Source organism: Chiloscyllium punctatum, chromosome 10 (assembly GCF_047496795.1).
Source record: "Chiloscyllium punctatum isolate Juve2018m chromosome 10, sChiPun1.3, whole genome shotgun sequence".
Taxonomy (NCBI): Eukaryota; Metazoa; Chordata; class Chondrichthyes; order Orectolobiformes; family Hemiscylliidae; genus Chiloscyllium; species Chiloscyllium punctatum.
In genome coordinates this window covers 68843930-68857719 of record NC_092748.1, presented here as the reverse complement: position 1 = coordinate 68857719, position 13790 = coordinate 68843930, and the positions used below count along the sequence as shown (strand labels likewise).

Below are 13790 nucleotides of genomic sequence, written 5' to 3'. Positions count from 1 at the left end.
TTCTGGTGAATCTGAGCTGCATCCCCTCCAAGACTGAAATATTCTTCCTGAGGTTTGATGCCCAGATCTAAATAGAGTACTCCAGATAATCTCTGCACACGTAAAACATAACTTCCTTTCCTTTGTACTCCAATTTCTTTGATATAAAGAGTAACAACCCATTAGCCTAAGATTATTTTTGTACAGATGCTTTTTAGGGATGTACATATGTGAACTTCTTTGCTCTTTCACAGTTACTAATTTCCAATCACTTAAAAGTACTCCAATTTATCATCACTTTTGGATCCATACTGTATCCTATATATTTTAAAGCTTCCTGCTCCCATCAAGATAATTTATTGTACTTCCTAGCATATTGATCTTTGGAGAACCTAACTGGAAGGATAGAGTTGTATATTCAAGTCACAGGATGACATTGGATTGCTTTGTATATACGGAACAGAAATAGACTATTTGACCCAAGAACTCATGCCTGTTTAAACTCCATCTAAACCACCTTTCACCACAACCTCCCACATCTCCTTTCCTGAATCTATCACCACAACAGTCTATTTTCTTCTCCCTCATAAGCTTGTCCAGCTTTCCCTCAAATAAATCTTTACTATCTATGATCACTTCAAAGACTCTGCATGGTTCCACATTCTTAACTTCAACCAGAGGGAAGAAGTTCCCTCTAAAATGCCTATTAGATGTCTTGGTGACAAACCTTATGTTGTCCCTCATAAAGAGGAAGCATTCTCTCTGTTTGTATGCAATCAAAACCTTTCATGTTTTAAAATACCTCTATTGAGGGTCACACCCCTAGATTTTTGTCAAGAACAAAGAGCTGAAGCTGCCAATTCTTTATACCCACAAATTTATGATATTAGTTCTACAAAATTCTGCACCATTTCCAGTGCCTCTATATCTTATTTAAAATATGGTGACTAGACAGCACACACTGTGGCAATGATAATCTAACCGAGGTTTGATACAGCCTGAACATAATTTCTTTACTTTTAAATGTTACCACTCGAGAAATAAAGCTGAATTTTTGTTTTGCTGTTTTATGGTTGTGCTAATTTATGGCAAAAATTTTCATGATTTATGCCATGAAAAATCAAGGCTTTAAAAGAGATCCCTTGACATTCATATTTATTATTTGAGAAATATGCAAAATGTGACAAATATATCTGGAAAAATCTTTCCCTTTCTAAGCTCAACCCTTCTGTACTCCTAATTCATGAGTCTCACACAAATCTGCAATTTTTTAAAAAAAATTTAACCTAGTTTTCTAAATCAACCTGTTCAGAGATATTGTTACACAATGCTGGAGCAGGTGGGACTTGAACCCGGTCCAAGGGTAGGGGCACTACCACTGTGCCACAAAAGGAATTTACAGTCTTATTTTTTGTTTAAATTTAATCTATTTTTCCAATCAACTTCAACACCTCTGAAGCAGGTGAATCCTGAACCCAGGCCTCTTGGTTCAGGGGTGGGGACACTACCACTGCACCACTGGAGATCCACTCCGCCCCTACAATCTTATTATTGATGGTTCACAAATCAGATCAGCTGCAAGTTCTTACCAAATATTCACAATATTTCTGAAAACCCCAGTCCCAATTTGCTTTGAGAATTGCCAAAGTCCTAAATACTAACAGATGATTGGAGAGGGTTTAGGGGTTTATAGTTTCCCGTAGATTTGCTTTGAAGGAATGGCTATCGCAGATAATTTAAATAAGTGCACAAGTGATGATGGAGGATAGTAAGTGGGCGAGACCAGAACTAGAGGGCATGGGTTTAGGGTGAGAGGGGAAAGATTTAAAAGGGACCCTCAGGCAATTTTTTCATGCAGAGGGTGGTGCATGTAAAGAATGAGCTGCCAGAGGAAGTGGTGGGGGCTGGGACAAATATAATATTTAAAAGGCATCTACATGAGTTGATAAATATTCGGGTTTAGAGGTATATGGCCAAATGCTGGCAAATGGTACTAGATTAAATTATGATTAGGAGATGCCAGTTTTGGACTGGGGTGTACAAAGTTAAAAATCACACAACACCAGGTTATAGTCCAACAGGTTTAATTGGAAGCACTAACTTTCAGAGTAACTGGCAAATCCAATTTATAGCAAATAAATTCTATAAATTGTAAAAATTATATAAATTCTATAAATTCTGTATCTTATAATTGTGTACTCCACAACCATCTGATGAAGGAGCAACGCTCTGAACGTCACTGCTTCCAATTAAACCTGTTGGACTATAACCTGGTGTTGTGTGATTTTTAGCTAGATTAATTTAGGATATCTAGTCGGAATGGACAAGTTGGACTGAAAGAGCTGTTTCAATGCTGTACATTTCTATGACTCTAAGAGTACAGCACATGTCACATTCCAGTATGGAGCTGAAAATGTTTGCATGTTATGGCTGGAAAATGAAAATATAGCAAATTCTAACATATATGAATCCTGCACTTTGTACAAGTTTTATCTGTCACATGCTGCATCACATTTAAGCAGCATTTCTCCAAGTCCCATTGCCGTTGATTAGCTGAAATGTCTTCTTGATTAACAGCAACAAATTCCTAGAGAACAGACAATGAATATACTAATTAACACATTGTGAGCAAAAGCTAGTACTGATAATTACTAATAATGACAATTTAAAGAAAACTTCTCTCAATAATCAACCATCACAACAAACATTAGCAAGGAACAGAATGGAAAACAAATTTTTCCACATATTTCTGTCAGGTATTGTCTCCTCAGTCACAGTGAACACAACAAATGTAACTGGCAAATCCAATTTCTAACAAAAAAGGCTAAACAATATTCCAGCTTACCCAAGAAATTGTCCATTCATTTGAAATACATCAGCGATTTTGCTGTCTGCTGCCAATTTTCCAAGATCTGATATCTGAAAAAGAATATGGACAAAAAAACAGAAATAAATAACTCCATTTGTTTCACTTGTTTTTTTTCCCATTTGAATCCTTCTCTGCCTTTTCCAAGTAAATAAACAATTGCTGTGCTTGAGTGTTTTGTTGAATCTGTGGATATAAAGTAATGCCTGTAGAGAAATCTTTTAAGCTCAAATTGAAGAATAATGTAGTGTTCCTTAGATGCTCCAGCGATACACAGCATAAACTGGAGGAACAACATCTAATCTTCAAACTAGGCAGTTTACAACCTTCGGGGCTCAATATTGAGTTCAACACCTTCAAACGGTGAACCCATTCCTTCCCTTTTTGCTGTGCTTGTTACATTCTCTATCAATCTCTCAATCCTCCCCCCACTTCAGTGGGACTGTATGTTCTTAGTCAGGCAGTTAGATACACTTTCTGCCTTTCTCACATTCCGATCACTTAATCTGAACTGTCAACATCCTTTCTCCCACAACAATCCAACCACCTCCACTCCCCACTATTGCATAACTGCTGCCCCCTCCACACTTCAGCTCTGATGAAGAGAGTGATCTAGACTCTAAACGTTTGCTTGCTTTCTCTCCATGGATGTTGCATGACCCGCTGTCATCTCTGGCACTTTTTGTTTTCAGTGGGATTGAATTTTCTCCACTTGCTTCGATGTGGTTACAATAAATCTCAAAAAGCTTGACAACATCCGTGAGAAACAAAAACAGAAATTACTGGAGTAACTCCGCAGGTCTGGTAGCATCTGTAGCGAGAAAGCAAAGTTAATGTTTCAAGTTCACTGACCCTTCTTCAGTTCCAAAGATTCTTACCATTTTCATAAGTGCTTTTGCCCCAGATTGTCCTCCATTGTCAGTCTGGATCCAGGCCAGTTAGTGAAACAGAAACCAAGACAATCTGTCCATGGACAAAGTTTATGAACTACTCAATCATACCGCTCTTTCTATACACACCAGTCCACTGGTTTTCCCTTGACATTTTTCTTTTTTTCTGTGCAGAGATGCTATTAGCTACCTCTGATTGTGTTTTACCACCACCAATTCATCCCTGTTTCTAATTAAAAACATGATTTACAAGCACCAATTTCCTCTTAATATCTATCCAGTCAATTAGTTAATAAATGCAAATCACTAGCTCAACTTAGCACAGGCCTAAAACTTACCATTTGCAGGTATCAGATAATGAACCCCTGTCTACACTTTTTAAATAACCTAACAAATCCCTCTCTAATGTTAAAAACATACGAATGACCAGCAGATGTAGGCCATTCTGTCCCTCAACTTGCTCAGATGTCCAATAAAATCATAGTTAATTAGTTTGTGTTCTGAATACCATGTTCTCATCCATCCCCAAAAACCTTAGATTGTCTTGACTAATAAGAATCTATCTACTTCTGCCTTACAAATATTCAGTGACCCTCTCACCACTGCCTTCTGAGGCTGAGAGTTCCAAAGCCTCACAACCCGAGCAAAAAAAAAAGAATCATCCTCATTTCTGTCCTAAGAGGGCAAGCTCTAGTTTTCAAGCATGTCTTCTTTTTCTGGACCCACCCACAATAGTAAACATCCTTTCGATGTCCACCATGTTAAAGACTATGCAAAATCAAGTCAGAAAGGAACTGTAAAAAGATAAGGCAGTGAGTGGAGTGAGAAGGGCAAGGAAAAATGTCAGAAAAATTGAGGACAGATGTTATTTAGTCAGACTCAGGAGTTGAGAAGTGTTTCATTTGTCCTTTTCATTTAGTTTAAAGTATTCATTGTTAGCAATATGGTCTCCTTTATATTGATGAGATGAAATGCAGCCTGAGTGATCGTTTTGCAGAACACCTCCACTCTGTCTATTGGAATGACCAACACTTCCCAGTTGCTAGTTATTTCAATAAACCATTCTCCTCTTTGTGCAAACATTTCTGTCTTGGGCTGCTGCAATGTTCCAACAAAGCACAAGACAAGATTTAGGAATGACATCTCTGAGGCACTTTACAGCCTCTAGAACTCAATGTTGAATCTCACAACTTCGCATAGCAGCTATCCTTCATTTTTCTCCCCCATCCACCTTGTTTACTTTGTTCACAGCAGAGAAGACCCATCTTTTTCCCAACCACACTTTAGTTTACACCCATATTGCATCTCTGTTTCTCGTTCACCACAATGTGCACCTCTTTGTCTTTTGCACAAAGCCTCTGCACCACCTGTTCCCCTCACTCTAATGAAAGTATAACAACTGATTTCAATTCTAGAGGAGTGTCATATCAGACTTGAAATGATAACATATTAAATGCTACAACAGCTTCTGAGTTTCTCTAGCACTTTGTGTGTTTATTCCACTCATTCCAGATATTCTAGTAAACCTCCTCCAAACCACCTCCAATGCATTTGCATCCTTCATTAAATAATCTGTACACAGTATAAAGATGTGGTCTCACAAATGCCCTGTGGTACTGAACACCCTTATGTTTTTGTTCAAGTCCTCTTCTTTTAAAGTAAAGCATTCCATTAGTCTTCTTTATCACTTGCTGTATGCATACTAACCATTTATGACTCATACACAGGAACACCCAGTTCCCTCAGTACCTTAGAGTTCTGCAGCTGATCAATGTTTAAGTAGTACTCTACCTTTTTTGTTGTTTCTGGAAAGTGAGCAACTTAACATTTACCTACATTGTACTGCATCTTCTAAAATTTTACCAATTCACTTTATCCATCATCAGTCTGCAATTATGGAGGTTAAATCACTGAATATATCCTGAAAAGAAACAGATAAATTTCTAGATTTTAAGAGCATTAAGAGGAGAAAACCAGACTACAGCATTGAATTAGAAGACCAGCCATGGCCCAATAAATGGTGGAGCAGACTTAAAGGGCTAAATGGACTATTCTTCTTCCTAGTTTGTACTTTTTTATCCTTGTTATGTTAGTTTCACAACATACATTCCTGCTATCTTTGTGTCATCTGCAATTCACAATTGCAATTGATTTAATCTGTGCCTCTTGTTCCTCGTCAATTATTTTTTAGCTCCTACCTCACCTGCCTGTTCTATTTCATAACCATACTGCATTCTCTACACAACTGCTTGGCTTCCTAACAAATTGGTGAAAGTGAGTACTGCAGATTCTGGTGATTAGAGCCAAGAGTGTGGTGCTGGAAAAGCACAGCCGATCAGGCAGCATCTGAGGAGCAGGAAAATCGATGTTTCGGATAAAAGCCTGACGAAGGGCTTTTGCCCAAAACATCGATTTTCCTGCTGCTCTGATGCTGCCTGATTGGCTGTGCTTTTCCAGCACCACACTCTTGTTTCTAAAAAAATGTCCCACTCTCAAACCCATGTACTTCACACATTAGGGACAGAAAAGCTGTATGTCTGGTGTGATACTCTGACATGCCAAGCATAATTTTTTAAATACCATTTTTTAACATAAATGTAAAGCAATCATAAAAGGAGAAAAGAATCAGTCATTTAATACTAGTGTATTTAGAGTATTTGCCCATAGAGAATTTCAGTGACCTATTGCCTTGAAGGGACAGGTGATGTTAAATGCAGTCGTACTTAGGAAGTTATATTTTAAAGCTATGCTGCAGTCCACAGATTACAGTCAGTAACAACGTTGGGCATCAAATACAACAGTTACAAAGGAAATCAATTTAAATTTCTGTGCCTACTACTACAACATTAAATGTTTTACAGTTCAACCTTTATTCCAACTCCATTTGTTCTTGAGAAATAGTTAGCTTGCATTGACAAGCCTGCTTATTTTGCATGAAATATGCAAGGCAGTGTGCATAAGATAAATAATAAACTCTCATTTGCAACAGTACTGCCAAGCTTGTGTCCTTTAAATCTCTCTTATTTAGCAAACAGTACAATATTATTAAATTCTGTAACTCAATTTTAATAAAATATTTATTGTAAGGAATAAAATTGTATAGATGCGAAACAAAATCTAGAGTTTAATTCTAGATATTAATAAATGACTTAACATTCACTGGAACATTAACTGGTTTCCTGAACTGACAAAAATAAGTCCCAGTCTCTTGCCAGAGGCTTTATATCTATGTTTGTATAAAAATAGACAATTAGTGCATAGTGCCCCATCACCCCAGTGATCTGGATATCTGATACCCATGAGTAAAGTGCATCGACTAAAGAATTAACAGGCTATCCAAAGTTATTACCAGGATCAGATAGCTTTTTAGCAGAGAATTGTCAATCAAATTCAGAATAAAGGCAGCAAATCATGTTAATCAGAAATGGTACCAACTATTTTTGATACTCAGGAAATCTTATTGCTGAGAGAATGAATGCCTAACTATGACATGCATCAACATCATCTCTTCTCCTGATCAAGTACACCTTCAACTAATCAGGCTGATTTTCTTATAAGAATTGTTCAGGCTCAAGGATTTCCTTTTCATCTCCAGGAGCGAAAGATTAATGTCTAAAACATTACTGAGAGCAATCAGGAAAATGGTTATGGAAACAATGAAAATATTGTGAAAACATATTTGTAGGAAATCTGATATGGGGGAAAAAAAAGACTTCATGACTAACAGTCAAAAATAGAGTGGCATGGTGGCTCAGTGGTTAGCACTGCTGCCCCACAGCGCCAACGGCCTGGGTTTGATTCCACCCCTAGGCAACTGTGCAAACACCACAGACATTCTTCTTGTGTCTACCTGGGTTTCCTCCGGGTGCTCTGGTTTCCTCCTACGAGCCAAAGGTGTGCAGCTTAGGTGGATTGGCCATGCTAAATTGCCTTTAGTATCCAGGGATTTATAGGTGGAATGGATTAGCCATAGGAAATGCAGGGTTAGGGTGGGGGGGGTGTTTGGGTGGGATGGTCTTCGGAGGATCAGTGTGGACTTGATGAGCTGAATGGCCTGCTTCAACCATGTAGGGATTCAATGATTCTGTGAATCATTCAGTTGGGAAACAAAAAGTCTATGTTCTTACTTTTGGCATGGCAGGAATGCACCATGAAAACAGACATGTGATGTGGCTACCCAGAAGTGTGAGCGTGGGGACATTGACATCAGGAGCTTGTGATTCAGAAATATGTACAACCAGAATTGGCAGCCTTAATTATCAGAGACAATTCCTGCCTATTCGCAGCTTGTGGTTTTCAGATATAAAAAGTAATATCAGTATTGGTTAGTTCAGGAAACTATTGCATATACACATGTAAAAGGTGAATGTTTCAGACCAAGATTTCAGACCAAAGGTGATGTAGTTGATATGCATATTTGAGTTGGGCCTAAATCAAATTTTTAAAAAATTGAAACATAATGAATTAAATTAAAACAACAATAAAATAATTTGTATTAATTATTGTCTGTAATTTGAACACTAAAAATGTGAATAAATAGAAGCAAAAAACTGAAATATAGAAATATTTTACACATTTATTTACTGGTGCTCATTTTTATTAAAAGTATACACAAAGTAACATTAACATCTCCTGAATTATACTTTGGTTCTGACAATTTTGGCATTGACAGTCTAGGGTTGGCTTTTACATGAGTACATATAGTAATTCACCATAATCTTTAATTAATTAATAAGTGATGCAATAAGACTTACACTACATCGGTATTATGTTGACAGTGTACTGCATCCAACATTACATTTCACTTTGATTTCCCACTCTCTGTCATTAACTCTTATGTTTATGACCACTTCAGCACAAAAATAAACACCCTGCATCTTAACAATTCTCACACATTGAAATATTGTGTTCTTTTTACAGAATGCCCCTTGCCTCCAAATGTAATTATGATAGTTTTGGGAATATCTTTGGCAATCCTTGTGGTCGGTTTGGTTATCCTCAGTATCTGGAAGATGTTTATATCCATTCATGATCGCAAAGAAGTGGCCAAATTTGAAGCAGAACGAGCAAAAGCTAAGTGGCAAACGGTATGCATTTAAAATTATATAATGTCTTACTGTTAATTTCCATTTTGAATTTAATATAGACAGCAAATATGTAAAAGCCAAAGAAATTAAGAGAGATACAATACATTTTGTGATACTAATAAGCAGGATAGAAAAAGCTTTTATGGGTAGAATAGAAAAAGCTATTAGTTGTTAAATGAACATGGATAATTGTAACTTTCAGATTAGGTTTGTGATTATTATTCCTATTGACATGGCGTTACAATCAATTGAAATGACAATGAAAAGAAAGTCATAAATACCAAGTGTGCTATAAACCTGCCATGGCAATTGAGGAATTCACTTATAATGGGTTAACTTGATATAAGTAAGTGCATAAATTTCTGTTACTTCATAACGTATCATTATATTTTCAGGGCACGAATCCACTTTACAGAGGGTCAATTTCCACATTTAAAAATGTGACCTATAAAAATTATGGAAAAAAGGAAGTCACTACAATTGGGAATTAATGCTTAATTTATTGGAAAAATTGTAAGTTTAACTAATGGACGTGATGCACTTTTATGTTTGCTTTTATCTCAATTATCAAAATTTATAAGCATGTTTTAGGTTTTTGTCTGTTTAGTGTACATAAAATTTGTAACACCATGTGTATATTTTGAATACATTTTTGTATATATTAGAATGGTTGTGAGATTTTAATAATAACTTGTATTTATATAATGTCTTTACCATTGTACAACATCCCAAGGCACTTCACAGAACTGAGATCAAATAAATTTGACACTAAGCAGAAAACAAGATATTATGTGACCAAATAGGACATTTTAAAGAATGCCTTCAAGGAAAAGCTTACTGGAGAGAATGAAAATATTGTAGGGAAGAATTTAAGAATTTAGGACCTATATAGCTTAAAGGATGACTACAAAAAGAGTAGAATTATCAAATCAGAGGATGTGCAAGAACCAAAATGTGCAGGATTCTGGAGCTCTCAGGATTATAGGCCTGGAAAAGATTCGAGATTCAAGTATCAGGTAAAAGTCATAAATATGTAGGAAATCAAAAAAAAAAGCAACATTTCATTTTAAAAATCCGTTTCAAGTCAACCTTGCTGAATACCAAAATTGGTGTTGGTGTGAACAGTGAAGAACGTTATCTCAGAGTATAACAGGATCTTGATCAGATGGGCCAATGGGCTGAGTAGTGGCAGATGGAGTTTAATTTAGATAAATATGAGGTGTTGCATTTTGGTAAGGCAAATCAGAGCAGGACTTATACACTTAACGATAGGCCCTTGGGAGTGTTGCCGAACAATGAGACTGAAAGTGGAGTCAAGGGGAGACGGGGTGGTGAAGGAGGCATTTGGCACTTGCCTTCATTGGTCAGAGCATTGAGTAGAGGATTTGACATCATGTTGCAGTTGCACAGGACATTGGTTGCTTTTGGAATACTGCATTCAATTCTGGTGTCTCTACTTTAGGAAAGATGTTGTGAAATTTGAAAGGGTTCAGAAATGATTTACAAGGATGTTGCCTGGATTAGAGGGTTAGAGCTATAGGGAGAGGCAGAATAGGCTGGGACTTTTATCCCTGGAGTGTGAGAGGCTGAGGGGTGACCTTATAGAGGTTTATAAAATCATGAGGGGCAGAGATAGGGTGAATAGCTGAGGTCATTTTCCCATGGTAGGGGAATCTAAAACTAGAGGGCATAGGTTTATGTGAGAGGTAAAAATGTTTTAAAAAAAGGGACCCGAGGGGCAACTTTTTCATGCAGAAGGTGTTGCGTATATACAATGAGCTGCCAGAGGTGGTGGTGGAGAGGGTACAATTACAACATTTAAAAGGCATCTGAATGAGTATATGAATAGGAAGAGTCAGAATGTGGCACTGGAAAAGCACAGCAGGTCAGGCAGCATCCGAGGAGCAGGACAGTCATCATTTTGGGCATAAGCTCTTCATCAGAAAGGGCTGTGAGGGATATGGGTCAAATGCTGGCAAATGGGACTTGATCAGTTAAACATATCTGGTCAACATGGATGATTTGGACCAAAGGGTCTGTTTCTGGGCTGTATAACTCTATGACTGTAAGGTGGTTATAATCAACCAACTCTTAAGACTAAGGGAGTGCGGTGGTTATAGTTTCTCTGTAGAAAAATCAATTCTCAATTTTCAACTTCTACTGTAATATGTTCATATTATGTTTTTAAAGACAGCTTTGGAAAATTGCTCTCTGAAATGTTATTGTATTAACACAAAACATCTTTGTTTTAAATTACTATTTTAATGGAAATGTAACCTACTGATTTCAAATAGGTTAGCACATCCATTAAAATTATGAACAATGGAACTTGATCTGATAGAATTTAGTGTATACACAATAAAACTATTATGTAACTATTATGACTTTATGGTCATACTTTCTCTATATGTAAAGTTTATTGAAGATATTCCAATAGTTATAAGGAAAAATATAGATCAAAACTGTTATAAGCAGTGACTTCTGTTTTATTTACAGTTTTACTCATATAGTGAGTAAAAGTATATAAGAGAAAAGGGGAAATTAATCAAATTAATAATTGATAATCACATTGCGCATTTTAAAAAGTAGAGAAGACATAGCAAAGACTTGCTTATCATTTCTGTATTAAAAACCTGAGAAAACAAAATAGTACCAGAGAACCCGTAGACAGCTACGATGATTTCTACATTTTAAAAATAGATAAAAAATAAACCCAGATTACTATAGATCAATTGGCTTAATAGCAGTAATGGAAAGATAATAGAATCTATATGCAAAATGTAACAGAAAAGCATATAAAAGCTACAAATATAAAGAATAATCAGCATAAGATATTAAAGGGACAATAACATGACAAGACTTGGTAAACTCTTTGAAATGGGAACAGAAAGGATAGATGTGGAATAGCCTTCAATATGGTATTTATTAGTGGGCTCATGATTACTGTCAGTCCACATTGAATCAGGAAACAAGTAGCAGAATAGACAACAAACTGAACATCAGGGCCAACTGAGAACAGCATTTTTTCTCTTTCAAACTAAATTCAAAAGCAAAAGTTTTCTGGAGATAAACACTTGGCTTACTTTGGTCAGAAATCCCATTGGATCTTCCATTAATTGGAAAGCCAAACAGAATTGTGAAACTGGAGCAGGAAGTTAGTCCACTGGACCTGTTGTCCAATCAGAGGCTGATGTCATAGAGATGCACAGCATGGAAACAGACCCTTCGGTCCAACCCGTCCATGCCGACCAGATATCCCAACCCAATCTAGTCCCACCTGCCAGCACCTGGCCCATATCCCTCCAAACCCATCATATACCCATCCAAATGCCTCTTAAATGTTGCAATTGTACCAGCCTCCACCACATCCTCTGGCAGCTCATTCCATACATGTACCACTCTCTGCGTGAAAAAGTTGCCCCTTAGGTCTCTTTCATATCTTTCCCCTCTCCCCCTAAACCGATGCCCTCTAGTTCTGGACTCCCCAATCCCAGGGAAAAGATTTTGTCTATTTATCCTATCCATGCCCCTCATAATTTTGTAAACCTCTATAAGGTCAGCCCTCAGCCTCTGACGCTCTAGGGAAAACAGCCCCAACCTATTCAGCCTCTCCCTATAACTCAAATCCTCCAACCCTGGCAACATCATTGTAAATCTTTTCTGAACCCTTTCAAGTTTCACATCATCTTTCCAATAGGACGGAGACCAGAATTGCACGCAATATTCCAACAGTGGCCTAACCAATGTCCTGTACTCAATACTCTGACCAACAAAATGAAAGCATACCAAACACCTTCTTCACTATCGTATCTACCTGCGACTCCACTTTCAAGGAGCTATGAACCTGCACCCCAAAGTCTCTTTGTTCAGCAACACTCCCTAGGACCTTACCATTAAGTGTATAAGTCCTGCTAAGATTCGCTATCCCAAAATGCAGCACCTCGCATTTGTCTGAATTAAACTCCATCTGCCACTTCTCAGCCCATTGGCCAATCTGGTCCAGATCCTGTTGTAATCTGAGGTAACCCTCTTCACTGTTCACTACACCTCCAATTTTGGTGTCATCTGCAAACTTACTAACTGTACCTCGTATGCTCACATCCCAATCATTTATGTAAATGACAAAAAATAGAGGACCCATCACTGATCTTTGTGGCACTCCATTGGTCACAGGCCTCCAGTCTGAAAAACAACCCTCCACCACCACCCTCCGTCTTCTACCTTTGAGCCAGTTCTGTATCCAAATGGCTAGTTCTCCATGTATTCCATGAGATCTAACCTTGCTAATCAGTCTCCCATGGGGAGCCTTGTCAAACGCCTTACTGAAGTCCATATAGATCACATCGACTGCTCTGCCCTCATCAATCTTCTTTGTTACTTCTTCAAAAAACTCAATCAAGTTTGTGAGACATGATTTCCCATGCACAAAGCTATGTTGACTATCCCTAATCAGTCCTTGCCTTTCCAAATACATGTACATCCTGTCCCTCAGGATTCCCTCCAACAACCTGCCTACCACTGAGGTCAGGCTCACCGGTCTATAGTTCCCTGGCTTGTCTACCGCCCTTCTTAAACAGTGGCACCACGTTTACCAACCTCCAGTTTTCCGGCACCTCACCTGTGACTATCGATGATACAAATATCTCAGCAAGAGGCCCAGCAAATACTTCTCTAGCTTCCCACAGAGTTCTAGGGTACACCTGATCATGTCCTGGGGATTTATCCACCTTTATGAGTTTCAAGACATCCAGCACTTCCTCCTCTGTAATCTGGACATTTTGCAAGATGTCACCATCTATTTCCCTACAGTCAATATCCTCCATATCCTTTTCCACAGTAAATACTGATGCAAAATATTCATTTAGTATCTCCCCCAATTTCTGTGGCTCCACACAAAGGCCGCCTTACAGATCTTTGAGGGGCCCTATTCTCTCCCTAGTTACCCTTTTATCTTTAATAGATTTGTAA

The 13790-nt window shown here is 37.7% G+C and overlaps 1 protein-coding gene across 4 annotated transcripts in view; it reads left to right on the top strand.

Annotated features, from left to right (window-relative positions):
• The window catches only part of itgb6 (integrin, beta 6), a 116678-nt gene extending 105521 nt beyond the window's left edge, over positions 1 to 11157 (top strand). For all 4 annotated transcript variants that reach the window (XM_072579439.1, XM_072579442.1, XM_072579443.1 and 1 more), the window contains 2 exons: positions 8656 to 8822; positions 9218 to 11157. In XM_072579439.1, the coding sequence (XP_072435540.1) occupies positions 8656 to 8822; positions 9218 to 9313 (263 nt within the window). In that variant the 3' untranslated portion in view covers positions 9314 to 11157. The remainder of the gene's footprint in view (positions 1 to 8655; positions 8823 to 9217) is intronic.
• Positions 11158 to 13790: the final 2633 nt, after the last annotated feature.